Source organism: Stegastes partitus, unplaced genomic scaffold (assembly GCF_000690725.1).
Source record: "Stegastes partitus isolate 25-593 unplaced genomic scaffold, Stegastes_partitus-1.0.2 Scaffold85, whole genome shotgun sequence".
Lineage (NCBI taxonomy): Eukaryota > Metazoa > Chordata > Actinopteri > Pomacentridae > Stegastes > Stegastes partitus.
This window is the reverse complement of record NW_007577816.1, coordinates 691,332-704,712: the sequence shown is the minus strand read 5'-3', so window position 1 is coordinate 704,712 and position 13,381 is coordinate 691,332. Positions and strand designations below refer to the sequence as shown.

The window sequence follows — 13,381 nt, the reverse complement described above, 5'->3', positions numbered from 1 at the left end:
ATTAGACTGAAGACATGATCTCAATTGGGAAAGATTAAACGGCATATTTCAGTGCATTAAGAGGTGACGAGGAGATCGAAAATCACATTACGAGCTATCGACGGATTCCAGCATTTGTCAAACTAAAGTAGCAGAGTGCTTTGGCAAGTGAAGAAGCTTTGAATTTTTTTTTTTTTTTTTACAGGATGGTAAACATGTCTTTAATTATTGACTTGAATTTAAAAATGAAATCAAATAATTAGGTCTTTGAAAAAATGTATTTCTTGTGAATACTAATTTGTATAATCAGCACTTCCTTAAAAAAATGTATTAAACTAAAACCCACACACTTGGAAAGTAGTGTCTATGGGAAAAACTAAGAGGCTCTTTTTGTCACTTAAATGCAGACTCAGGAAAACACTCTGTATCTTAATTTTGATTTACTTCATTTTATTTTTCAACACTCACACATCCACTTGTATCTCACCGCTATCCCCAAACACACACACACACACACACCTGACCCTACCTGCAGCCAATCAGTGAGTGATAAGTGGTGTTAAGATGCTTACAGATACAAACTGGGAGGTATCCAGACCAGTTGTGGTCCTGCTGACAGATCCGCACTGAGGAGCCGATGAGCCGGAATCCAGGGTTGCACTGGTAAACCACTGTGTCTCTGTAACCAAAGTTTTCTCCAATCACCTGCCCATTTACAATCTGCTCTGGAATGCCACAGTGGCCGGCTGTAGGATGGTGGAAAAAAGACAAGAAGTAATAAGCATATTTTACCATTTCTTCTTGCTTAACATTTATCGCTTTTTCCCCCAACTACATCATTAATTTCTTCAGTGAAGGAGACTTTGCCATGACAAGACAGCATATCCTTAACTCTTGTATTTATAACACTCCGTCAAAACGGATGTCCAATTTTTGCGCCGGATGCAATGCACTTGACAAATCATAATGAACTGCTTCAGTCAATTTGGTGCAGTGCAGTAGTTTAGCTGACTATCTGTTGAGAATAATGGCCTTCAGTGGCTCCCATTGAACTAATGGATGACAGTTGCAGGGTAGAAACACATTTTTGATTGTGTTATCACGTTTGAATAACTTTGCATTTTGACAACAGTATTATAAAATGAAATGAGCAAACTGGTATTTTAAAAGGTCTTGGAATTATAATGGATGCAAGCAAAATTAGTATATTCATGAAACATATTGGATTTGGAAAGCATTTTTCACCTCATTATCTCTGAATTATTATTTCTAAATTCATACAGGCTTCAACTTCACTTGTGGTGATAACTTTGCCTTTTTCATCTACAGTAGACAGAGAGACGCATGTGAAACTCCTCAAAATCTGTGCAATACACTCATGCACATAATCGTATTACTTTCAGCTACAATAAATCCCTTTCAGAGACGAGGAATCTTGCTGAGATTTTCACTGCCACTTAAAACCTGGGAAATTGCCACTGACTGTGAGTCTGATTTCCCTAATTCACTCCTGCACCCAGAAACTCAGCTGAGCATTTTTTATTTTTTTTAATCACACTCCAGTTGAGGGCAGCCAGATTCTGTGAAGATAATGCTGAAGTAGGCAACTACACCAAGAGGTCCCTGGCTACGTTAATCCTGTCAGTCATATCACTAAACAAGCAAAAGGTTTCCTCCTTTTAATGAACTGAACCAATCCTGAGCTGAGCTTGGAGTGCTGGTGCCACACAGCTGATAAATGGACTAATGCATCTGCCAGGGAAACCTTCACATTCTGCTGCTGCGTGGGTTGGAATGTGGCTCAAGTAATTACGTGTCGCATTTTCTTCACCAGTACAGAGCTGTTATGAGCCGTGCTAAGCTTAGCTGTAGCATATTTTCTTGTTTATATATCCTAACAACTGCTCAAATTGTGCTGGTACAGCTTGGCAAGTGTATCATGGTTTCAGGGAAGCTGTGGCTCTACAGCTACTCTCCCACATTTGATATTTTACAAACACCAAATCACAGTGACTCGAAGGCTTTGCGGTATACAACTATGCTCCAATCCACTGCAGGTAGCTGCCAAAAGTGTTCGCACATTTGCAAAACAAATTTTACCGTATGATCTCTACAAGGTCTGAAACAGGCTGATGAGTTCCAGTGGCATCATTGAGAAACAGCATGGTGTCAGAACCAGATGACAAAAAAATTTTACATCTTCTAAATGTTTTACAGTCATTGGCCATGCACACTTGGCAACAGAGGCAATTATAGCCACCCTCTGCTTCCCCATCTGGTTGTATTCTGGGCATGTTGGCCCAACCAAAAAAGCTCAAACTCTGTCTGAGCACACTGCCAACAGTTTCTGCCCTGGTCAATGCTGTCCTTTAAAAAGTTAAAGAGAACATTTAGACCCTGCTTACCCAGGCATTGAGTCTCCATCCCACTCCAAAGGCCAGAGAGGAGACACTCTCTAACAGTGGATCCAGTTAAAACATAGCCAAGGTTGCAGCTGAAAATGGCCGATGCTCCAAAGGTAGTTTGGGTCCCAATTTTCTTCCCATTAGGAGGAGTGGGAAGATTGCCACAGGAAATGACTGCAATAAGATGAAGAGGATAGTAAAAAAGAAGAGGAAGGAGATGGTGGAGCACCAGGAGAGTAAAAAAAGAACAAGAGAGAAAGAAAGAAGAGCTGGAAGTTGGCTTACATCTTCAGAGTCAATGGGAGAGCACAGTCATTTACACCCATCTTAGCGACCTTAATGCGATAAAAGAGTGACCTGTACTATTTCATAGGGAGGATAATGATGGTGTTTGCCTTTGTCCCAACATCTTTCATCATGCTGGCTGGGATCTTCTTTTGCCATTACATGGGCTATTCAGCTCTTTTGCTTCTCAAAAAACAGTTCCCATGGCAGCAGAGAAAAGCCTTTATTTCCGATTCACACAATAAACAATACCTAACCTAGGCTGACATGGGAATAGGTGAAGAGTACAAAAGTGAATAGTAGGAGCTGCTGATTAAGTGAGCAGTGAAGAATATATTCATTCTTCAAGTCTTTGAATTTTACAATCTATGAGTCTAGTGTAACTGAGGCTAGGCACGACACAGATATTTTCAATTTGGTGAAATACCAATGTTAAAATGCTTGAAATTCTAGCTATTCAATGAAACTAATGAAACACATATACATCGCATCTGAGGAATGGGACTATACACTACTACCATTCTATTTTTCATGGTAATGCGACGATGAACCTGTGACAAAGCAGAGTTAATTTCTGGTAACATTATCCGTTTAGTTTAATTCTCTGCTCATTCTTTCTTTGGAAATGTGGACTTGACTTGAATTTCAAGCATTTGTGTTTTCAACAAGTGATGTGTTAATGCGTTGCTGCAGTCAAAGTCACTCACTTCTACACCGAGGTCTCTCATTTCTCCAGCTCCACACTCCATTGGCCAGGCACTGGATGTGAGCAGGACCAACGCGATAGTATCCGGGGTTGCAGGTAAAGATTATTTTAGTTCCATACTCGTAGTGCGAACCATTGACTATTCTCCATTTCCCATGGTCCAGAGTGAAGGAGCTAAGACTTGGGCACATCATCACTGTGAGAAAAACAAAACAAAAAATAAACAAATGAAACACAGAATGACTGAGTAGGCAGTAGTTTCAGATTTTTCTGATGGATTTACTAATGTTTCTATCTCTTCTCCTACCCCTTGTACACCCACTGCAAACATATGCAACAACCCATCATGTAGAGAAAATGCAAACAGTTACAAAGGAAACATTTAAGCAGCAACCAATTTATGTGGTGCAGTTATACAAATGCACTTCCACAACAAAGCTATTTATGAATTGCCGCACTCTAAAAACAAAAGAGTTTCAAAACAAACTCTGTTTCCCCTTTTTGCTTCGAGACACATGTACAGCGGGGAATAAACACTGGTCTCGATGGAAAACAATGTTGTCAATCACTTTACACCGACTTTCAAACTTGGAGGAGTTGCACAGGCATGTAAAACACTTATCTCAGTGCCAGCTACAGATTTCCTCTCAACCACTATTCTCCCTTTCATCCATCTGTTTTATCACAGCCCAACAAGTTAGTGTTTTTGTAATGAAACTGCAACTCGTGGTTCTATGGGACCGTACTCCATATTTAATGACACTTTCCATTAGTGTGCAGTTTTGTTAAAACCGCTTGATATTCGACAAGTTCTCCAGAGGAATTTTCAAACTCCTTTTTGGATCATCTCCAATTCAAAACAAAAAAAATCTGTCTCCTCCATAACTCTTACTCATCACCATGTTTCGATTTTTTGCGTATCAAAAGTAACAGATATAAGACGCAATGGGAACATTATCAAAATTAAAGCCCTTCAAAAATCTTTTAAAATTTGAGAATGCGTCCATGAAAAAACTAAAAAAAAAATCTTGCTAAGGTTCTTGCAGTCTCTCTAAATCACTCTCTCCCTCTCTTCTACATCTCCCACATCCTCCCCCAGCATCTTCTACTCACCGATGCATCGGGGTATCTTGTTGTGATTGCTCCAGGTGCCGTCTGGCTGGCAGACTGTGGTCGTCAGCTCTTTGGAGGAGAGCCGGTAGCCGCTGTTGCAGAAGTAGGTCACCCGTGTGCCGACGGAGTAATCAGCAGCGAGCACACCTCCATTCACTGGTGCACTGGGCACACCGCATGACACAGCTGCAAGCAGCAAGAGAGCCATTGTTGACGCACACGTTTACATGCAGTACGAGATGCATAGAGCCATGGTAGACAAGCACATAATCACTCAACAGTCACATTTCTGGGAGACAATGATAAATACACATCTAAATATACTCTCACTGGTATTGACAGTGCAACAAAGACGCTATTTGTTACTTAATTTTTTTCAAATGGGTACATTCTTAGGACATAAAAACCCTTAAAGGAAGTACAAAGGCACTGCAACCCTTTAGGAATTTCCGAAAACATTGCAAAAGGGCTATGTTTCTGACCAAAGTCAATGTTTTAGGTAACCCAAAGGTTTTACACCCACCTACTACTAATAATAGTAATGAGGAAATGTCATTTGTTCTAAACTCTGTATGTTACGGGCCTCGCAATCCATAAAAATGCTCTTAAAATTTCACAAGGCAAACAAATTTAGGAAAATATATATGGAATTGGCTCCTTAGGAATAAAATGGATTACAGTATAAGTGAACGTTGCAAACAAATTAGGTGGTTCGGACACAATGGTAGCCTAACGAGCTAAAGATCAATAATTTTTCTCCAAAATCAAAGGCTCCACCTTTGACAATTTCCTTTTTAATTTTTAATTCCCCCCAAAAAACCTACAAATTAATATTTCTTATTTCACAGTCAGTTAATAGGTGATCAAAAAACATTCTAGTGGCACATAAAACTCAATAAAGTCACAATTGCAACCAATAATCTAACTAGTTTCAACACCAACTCTTTCTAACATCAAAGTAGGAAGCACTCACACACTGAAAATCTACCACACAGCACTTTGTCCCTGTAACTAGAGAGTGAATCTAGGTTACTGTGGCCTCAGAGCTTAGACCAAAACAGAAAGCTTGAGCAAGTACTTTTCAAGATGTTTATCATCTGTATAATAGATAGAGCGGGGAAACCAACATCTGTAGGGCCATACTAACTGGCAACAGTTATGCAAACACAGATCTCTTAAAATGGAGCAGTATTAGTAACTGCATACTGAGAAACATCAAAGGTAGGTATCTGCCAGCATGGCATGGAGCAACTACATTGCCCTCCACCACCCCGAGAGAGAATCAATCGACATTCATTTGCGACAATTTAACAGATACGAATCAAAAGCTCTGAAAACTTTGCTACACTGCAGATGGAAATATTTGATGTTTGAAGAGTGTGTTCTTTAAGATCATCAAAGCGTAGAAGGTCAGAGGGCTTGAAAATTGTTTTAAGCCATTGCTTTTGCTCTGAGATGTATGAGAAAGGCAGATGGATTCATATATTGTAGACTCTCAACACATCAACCATCGGAAAGAATGAATGCGATGTAATCTTTGCCTTGGAAAAGATACCAGATGGACAGCATCTGTATGAATATATTATTTCATCTGCAGCTTAGGTTGGGTATATCTGCTTTGGAAGAGCTGTGTGCAATTACCAAACTGATGGAATCAATCACAGGTGTGAAGCCTTTTTTAAATCATTTAAAGTACATGACATACATATTTTGATTTCACTGCATCATGATAAAATGCAATTGAGCAGACCATCTGTTGATGTTTACGGCTGCCTCAGTGTGTGTGTGAGTGTGAGTGTGTGTGTGTGTGTGTGTGTGTGTATGTGTGTGCGCGTGCTGGTGCATGCAATTATGTGCACGAAAATGCACACATTTCACATGTGCGCATCAAAGAACCCAATTAGTTGAGTGAGACCCAACAGCGGCAGACACTGCATGCTAATAGCAAGTTAGCCAAAGTAATTTGAAGAAGTGGAAATTGACAGAAGAAGGAAGGATTGATTTCTGTTTCCTTTCCACCTGACAGGATACTGGCTCTCAATCAGGCTGGATTCAGTTCAGCTGCTAACAACATAAGAAATAAGGCTTGGGCTGAGACACTTGGGTGCCTTAAGCGCTTGCCTGTCTGCCTGCTGAGACTTGGGGTGCAGAGGCAGTGACCAGAAGAACAGGCAAAGATGCAGGCTAAAGTTGAAAATAAAAGGCTGCCAGGGCCAATGAGCTCACCTTGACACGCAGGAACTGGCGCATCCCAGGCGTAGTAGCCATAGGTGGTCTTCTTGCACACAGCTGTGCCCTTTCCGATCAACTTGTACCCCCTGTCGCATGCCCAGCGCACCATGCTGTTAAGATGACCCCCGGTCTGGCTCACTACAAAGCCGTGTTGTGGAGAGTCCGGAGTACTGCAGTACATTGCTACAATAGACAGATGAAATAAAGGAACAGGAGAGAGTCAGAGGGAAAAAAAACAACAAAAAAAAACAAACAAAAAACCAAGGCAAGCAGAGAAAAGAGTAGCAGGAGAGTAAGGTGAGAATGAAGTCAAGGAAAGAGGAAAAAGAAAATAAAAGCAGATATTGGGGATAAAGAAAAGGAAAAAATAAGGCAGAGAAAAGAATGAGAGGCGTTAACAAAGCACCTCTAGAGAAAGACTTGGGTGAACATTTTTTATTACAGTAAGGCCCCATTTTGAATGCAGAACGATAATGAGGGAAAATGCCTGAGGAGTGTCACATCTATTTAGCACTCAGGCAGTGTGCCACAAAGCAAAGGAAGTCCTCAAAATCACATTATTACTAGTCCTCTCTGGCCTATGGGCATGCACATATTCAATTTGCTTTAACACATGCAGGACTGGTGCATCCTGCAGTTATTTGTTCCATAGCATTCCTCTCCCTCATCTTCCAGCCCATCGAACACAAAAAAAGGTAAATTTGATTTCCAGAATATGACCACCGAATAGCCAATGGGACAGAAAATCCAAGGGGAGGCTGTGTGGTGCACAAAAGCTGTCAACTATTCCTTCAAATCAGCATGACTGGAAGATAGCAGGGATGTTAGATGAAAATACACACTGGAGTTTAAGTCAGTTCTTGTTCAAGTCAATCAAGTCAAAGAGGAGTTTTCTTTACAAAATTCATCACACCAACTTGCTTTCACAGGAACACTCTCGTGTATTAAATATAATGGAGAGACAACATGAAAAATGAATGTCTTTTGTGCTTTTTTCATTATTATTGATGCATTTCAAATGGAAGAAGATCCCTATGCTGCTCTTGCTTTGCACCACTTGCTTTATTAAAGAGCCAATTAAGAATTTAAACCTTTTGAAATTAATGAGTGCAAAACAGCATGCAAGCCTTCTAGTGACTTTCTTCATGATTCGTGGTTTTTGCATTTAAAAACATCACCGATTGTGAGCCATTATCTGTAAAACATGAAATTTCTGAAAATTAAAACTGACGGATATTAAAAACTCAAAAAATACCCCGAAACAAACGTGATAAAAATCATGGGCTCGTACTGTATCCTTAGTAATGTTCCTAGTAATATCCAGAAGCTGTAGTTCAATAAATATCATGTATTCAACTAAAGTGGCCACATTAAATACAACTGCCCAAATTTTAGACCCATGACTTTTATCACTTGTCCGCAGTTCAGAGACAAAGTATATTCAAATAGCAATAATAAAAGGAGAATATGATTATAAACTGGATACATACTTTGATACTCACCCACATATCTGATGTGGAAGCCGCGGCGGTTGGTGCCGTGGTCAGAGGACCAGCGCAGCAGGAGCTGGTGGCCTGTGGTGGTCAGACTGAAGGGTGTCTCAATGTCACCACTGAGGGATGAAAGGCTCTGACTGTAGATGTTAGGACCTGAGCACAAAGACACACACAGAGTTTCACAAAAAAAAAAAAAGATTCACATCAAGATCAAGCATTAGGCAGACATGCAAGTGATTGATTTTTTTGTCTGGTGTCCACATATCAAAACATTTCGGTTGAGTTGCTAACTAGTATTTTAACAAAGAACACAATGTCCCAGCATTACCCACCATCAAATATTTCCAGGATGTCAAACTCTTTTTCTGTCTGAAAGAGTTCAAAGTGCAGAGTGATGTTGTAACCCTTCTCTACGTTGATCAGCCAGGAGCACATCTGGAGATTGGGGTAGTTTTCAGGGTAGCCTGGACTTAAGATTACCCCTGTTGAGTCAAAACGCACCTCATGGGCTGGGCATTGAACTGGGAGGACAGAGAGAGAGAGAACAAGAATATGGCAGCATTAGAAGAAGAAAAAATGACAAGGGGATAACAGAGGAAGCAAGAAGGAAAAGAATGGATGGGGTGAACAAGGAAAAGGGTGATGGAGAAAGATCAGAAAAAGAGGTAGAAATCAAGAAGCAACGGTATAGGTGAAATAATAGAAGGCAGAATTAGAGAAAAGACAAGATCAGGTAAATGAAGGGAGGAAAAGAATGTGACAGAAGAAATCACTTTGAAAAAAAATAACTAGTCCTGAAACAATTACATTCCAGCCAGACTGATATTGCACCTTAGGGCTGAGCTGGTGGGTCTGCTGTTGTCACCAGGCTCCCCTGATATCAATCTATCAAATAATAATAGTCAGGAGGTGAGACAGCTAACTTTGTATGGAAAATGCTGTGCGTATGTGTGTGTGTGTGTGTGTGTTCATGTGTATCAGCTCAGAACATTCCCTTCATTTCCTGTAGTCTGGCATGTCAGAAATAATGACAGTCCTGTTTCTTTCTTTCCCTCTTCTGTTGGTAACAGAAGTTTCTCTTCGGGTCCACTAGTGAAGAAACATGATGCATATAAAAGGTTAATGCGAACAAGTGTCCCAGATAAAAAGGTCACAGGAAAGAATCAGACATACATCAAAAAAAAAGAAAAAAAAAAAGGAAGAGGGAGAGAAGTCTCACACAAAGCAGTATGAATATTTCTGCTGCTGAGTGACTGCAAAAATTTCAGCTGGCTGAAGTGCAAAAGTCTTTGGCTTAAATGGAAACAGGCAGACATAATTAAAAACAACAAAAAAACAACAAAAAAAAGAATACAAATCTAATAGTAATTTTCTGGGGGGAAAGAAAAAAAAATTTCTTTCTCTCTCTGTGGGCAGTGAGGTCAAGAAAATGTCTTATTAAATTATCTCAACAACACATGGAGTAAATATGTAAATAACAAAACAAAAGATTTGTACACAGCAGAATCAATAATTATAGAAACGCTAAGATTTTCTTCAGGGAAGCATTAAATCTCAACTCAATCTGCTAGAAAAATAAATTAACATTGCAATTTATTATGAAACAGCAATATTTCTTCACTACCATTCTTTGACAGTTTGCAAGAAACAATCAATATTTCCCCTTTACTTGTATAAATAATTTCCTGATCAGCGGCTTGTGTAGTTTGCATTTCTCAAAGCAGTCACACTGTAGATATTTCTAATCCCTGCAGTGTTTAATAAATGTTATTTTATTGGCCTAAACTTGTATAAGCTAATATTAAAGATATCAATTAAATAACAATGCTAAGGGTGACTTTCTTCAAAAATTTAAACCTTTGAATATATGGAAATTATACAAATGCATAGGCATTTATTTAAATGACCACGAGGCAAAAATATAAAAGGGGATGGCAGAAATTTTGAGCTGTGGTCCCTTTAAGCAGTTTTATTCTCTCTCTGTGAACATTGATGTCTCCTAAGGGTGCATTGCACAGTAGTGGGTGGTAGTGAGTTAGTTCAATTGGTCAATTTTAGGTAGCTGCATTTTTCATTTTACAGTTTTGTTTTTTGTATTTTTTTAAACCTCTAAATTCCATAAATTGCAAAAAATAAAATAAAAAATTAGCCGTATTGCACTTGTCTGCAGTTAAGATACTTGATTTTGCATTTGAGATGAAAAAAAGGTCTGTGGCACTCAATTTTAGCATGAGAATTATGACTCTCACCGGTAATATGGAGTTCACTGGAGGTAAATGGGGTCCTTTAGTTAGTATAGTTACATCAATTCACAGAGCTGTTTCCTCATTTCCCTTGCCAGCAGGAACCTCTGCTTCTCCTGATACGAGTGGTATATTTGTCAAAGAGCCAGCACAAATTAAGGTGAAAAAAAAGTTGTACTCCACCAGTTTGCTAATTTTAATTCTACAACTGTTTTCTATAGAATATTACAATGGGCCTACCAATGGAAAAAAATAAAATAAAATAAAAATGTATACATTATATGGGTTCCCATTTCCTGTGGCACTTCCCTCTTTAAGATACACATGAGACTGACACTCTTTAGGATCTAATGCACACTGAATAGAGCCATCTAGCTAGTAGAAGCTTGTTACGGACATAATTGACGCTCCAGTGCATGTTTAATGAACTAATCTTGCCAGAAAGCAAACACAAGTCTATCCAAGCACAGTTGTAGTATAAACTGCTTTGCCTGAAACTTGAGGTGTAGGGATTAAAAAAAAGGAATCATACGAGGCTTCAAAATGTTCAAAATGACACTTCAATACTGCTACTTTTAAGGAAGGGATTTAGAAAAAAGCATGATGCAGATAGTAAGCTGCTCTGAGAGCAAAAGAAAGATTGCAATGCATTCATATGGTGGTTTGGCTACAGTGCCAATGTGGAGCTCTATGCTCTAGCAACACAAATGCAAGGTAACCAAGGTATGCTTATAAGCACAGTGCCTGAAACATGTGTACGGCTGACTGTACAATGATTAACAGGCAGATTAATACAGGAAATCAATAAGAATAAATATTAAAAAACATTCTGAATACAATTATTTAAATACAAGCATAAGTTAAGTGTATCTCATTAACACAATTAAGGGAAAGTCAAATGATTCTGCATTAAAATATAATGGTCACATTAACAAGCATCCGTGAGTCATTGAGGAAGCTATTGACATCACACAGTCTTCACCCAAACACGCTGCCTCATTTCTTATTTGCAATGGTGCACAGGCCAGTGTGACTTTTCTGGCATTTGTTAAATCTTCTAAACAATGTATGTCTCAGTTATTCCTTGTGCAAACCACCACATGTTTATTATTTCACTCAGCAGGCTGTACATGCGCAATGACTTTATGACACCTCGTGTCACATACTGTTTGGCATTGCACAGATTTCGACAGATTTCACGTACATATTGCAAAGAAGAGGCTAGTGTAGAACTTGATATTTATTAGAGTTTCTGAAACATGTGAAAATCAATAGGAATGTGAAAGCGGGAGCAATATGACATCATTTAATGGGCTGACCGAACCTCAGTGTGGCAGATGGTTTACCCAACACAGCAGTCAACTCAATTGTGGCTCTATTCTTGATCAAAGCTACTATACAACCTTCCTCATAGGCTTTCATAAAGCCAGAGCCTTGGGGAATATCTTAAAAATCAGGGGTATTTGGGGGTGAAATTGCATAGCCCCTACAAGGACATTTCAGTGTTATCTTAAAAGCATAAAATGACAATTAACAGAAGGGTTGACAGCAAACAAAAACAGAATCAGGGAGCACAAGAGAATTCTTTTTCCTGCCCATCGGCAAGCTGCGTACAGGAAATGGCCTCTTCACAAGCTTACTGTAGCAGTCTCTTGGATGTGAACAGCGGGTCAACTCAAATTAAGTTCAACTTTACATGTCCCAAGGAGAGCAATTAGTTTCATGCCAGAGGTGGCACAAGGACGTAACATATCCAACACAAGAAAATGTAATGAATTCTTGACTATAATAATGAGGTGATCCATGAAAATGTCATGAAAAACTGCTCCAATGTGACGCCCGAAGCAGGTTTTAAGAAGCTGTTCGATACAGATGACTAGTCATCTGACACATTTGGGTGCATATGTTGCAGAGACCTACCACAAACAGTCATTGGACTGAACATTTTACTGTATTTTAGCTGAGCATGTGCACATTTTTGGTGTAAAATCAAAACTAATTAAGCCTTTTCCTGGATGACTTGTGCTTTTATTTACTGTATTAGTTCAGCTAAGAGGGCCAATTGTTGGCAGTGTACATTATTTACAACACAATTTTCTATGATATACCGGAGCTTATGTTGCCCAACATCAAAAAAGTGTAGGACACCTCAAATATTGGGATGATTCATTGCCTCATTGTGTTCTACTAGAATAGCCCCAACAGGCTTTGTCCATCTGGATTTGGCAGGTTAATTTAGTCACTCAAATTACAGCCTGTGAAACGATTTCAAGTACACTACATGAGTTTCAGATGATCGGACCAAGTTGGTCTTGGCAGAGCTCTGTGTCGTCAGTAACACATGAGAAGGTGAGCTGGCAAGACCAGCATTAACCAGAGAGCTTGAAATATCTTTCAGTACTCTCAGGTGACTGACTGCCCTCTCTTGGCACAAAGGAAACTAATAAAATTATTCCAACCTTTTCATGTTGTTGCTGATCTGCTATTTTGGTCACTTTCAAACAAACATTGGAATTAAGCATCAAAAAGCACTGTGCTTTACTTCAGTACATGCTTTAATTTCCTTCATGTCAAAATAATGTAATAGTACATCTGTATGCCAGACCGGTGTGATACAGTAGGCAATCAAGCTTTTCTCTCCCCTGTTTCCTATCTCTCTTTACTTTGCGATGTCTAACAAGCTAATAAAATGCTTCAGGACTTCACTTGTGCCTTCATGAATTATTAATTTTGAAAAATGCTAGGTAAGCCCAGTTCAGCACAAGTAAAGGTAGGCAATGTTATTTTCAGGATCATAAATGTAAATTTTAACAAATTGCCATGCTTTTGGTCTCTCTGACCTTTCTGCATACATTAACAGATTTACTGACAGACAGGTCTGCATGCAACCTTTATGAATAAATTATGAGAACATGAGTAGCT

At 39.2% G+C, this 13,381-nt stretch overlaps 1 protein-coding gene across 1 annotated transcript in view; it reads right to left on the bottom strand.

Annotated features, from left to right (window-relative positions):
- The window catches only part of LOC103353833 (CUB and sushi domain-containing protein 3), a 218,033-nt gene that overhangs the window by 53,811 nt on the left and 150,841 nt on the right, over nucleotides 1-13,381 (bottom strand). Inside the window, exons 47-53 of the mRNA XM_008276992.1 lie at nucleotides 8,549-8,737; nucleotides 8,223-8,369; nucleotides 6,715-6,903; nucleotides 4,489-4,674; nucleotides 3,377-3,571; nucleotides 2,385-2,558; nucleotides 552-725 (exon numbers count right to left, since the gene is read on the bottom strand). Of these exons, the coding sequence (XP_008275214.1) occupies nucleotides 552-725; nucleotides 2,385-2,558; nucleotides 3,377-3,571; nucleotides 4,489-4,674; nucleotides 6,715-6,903; nucleotides 8,223-8,369; nucleotides 8,549-8,737 (1,254 nt within the window). The remainder of the gene's footprint in view (nucleotides 1-551; nucleotides 726-2,384; nucleotides 2,559-3,376; nucleotides 3,572-4,488; nucleotides 4,675-6,714; nucleotides 6,904-8,222; nucleotides 8,370-8,548; nucleotides 8,738-13,381) is intronic.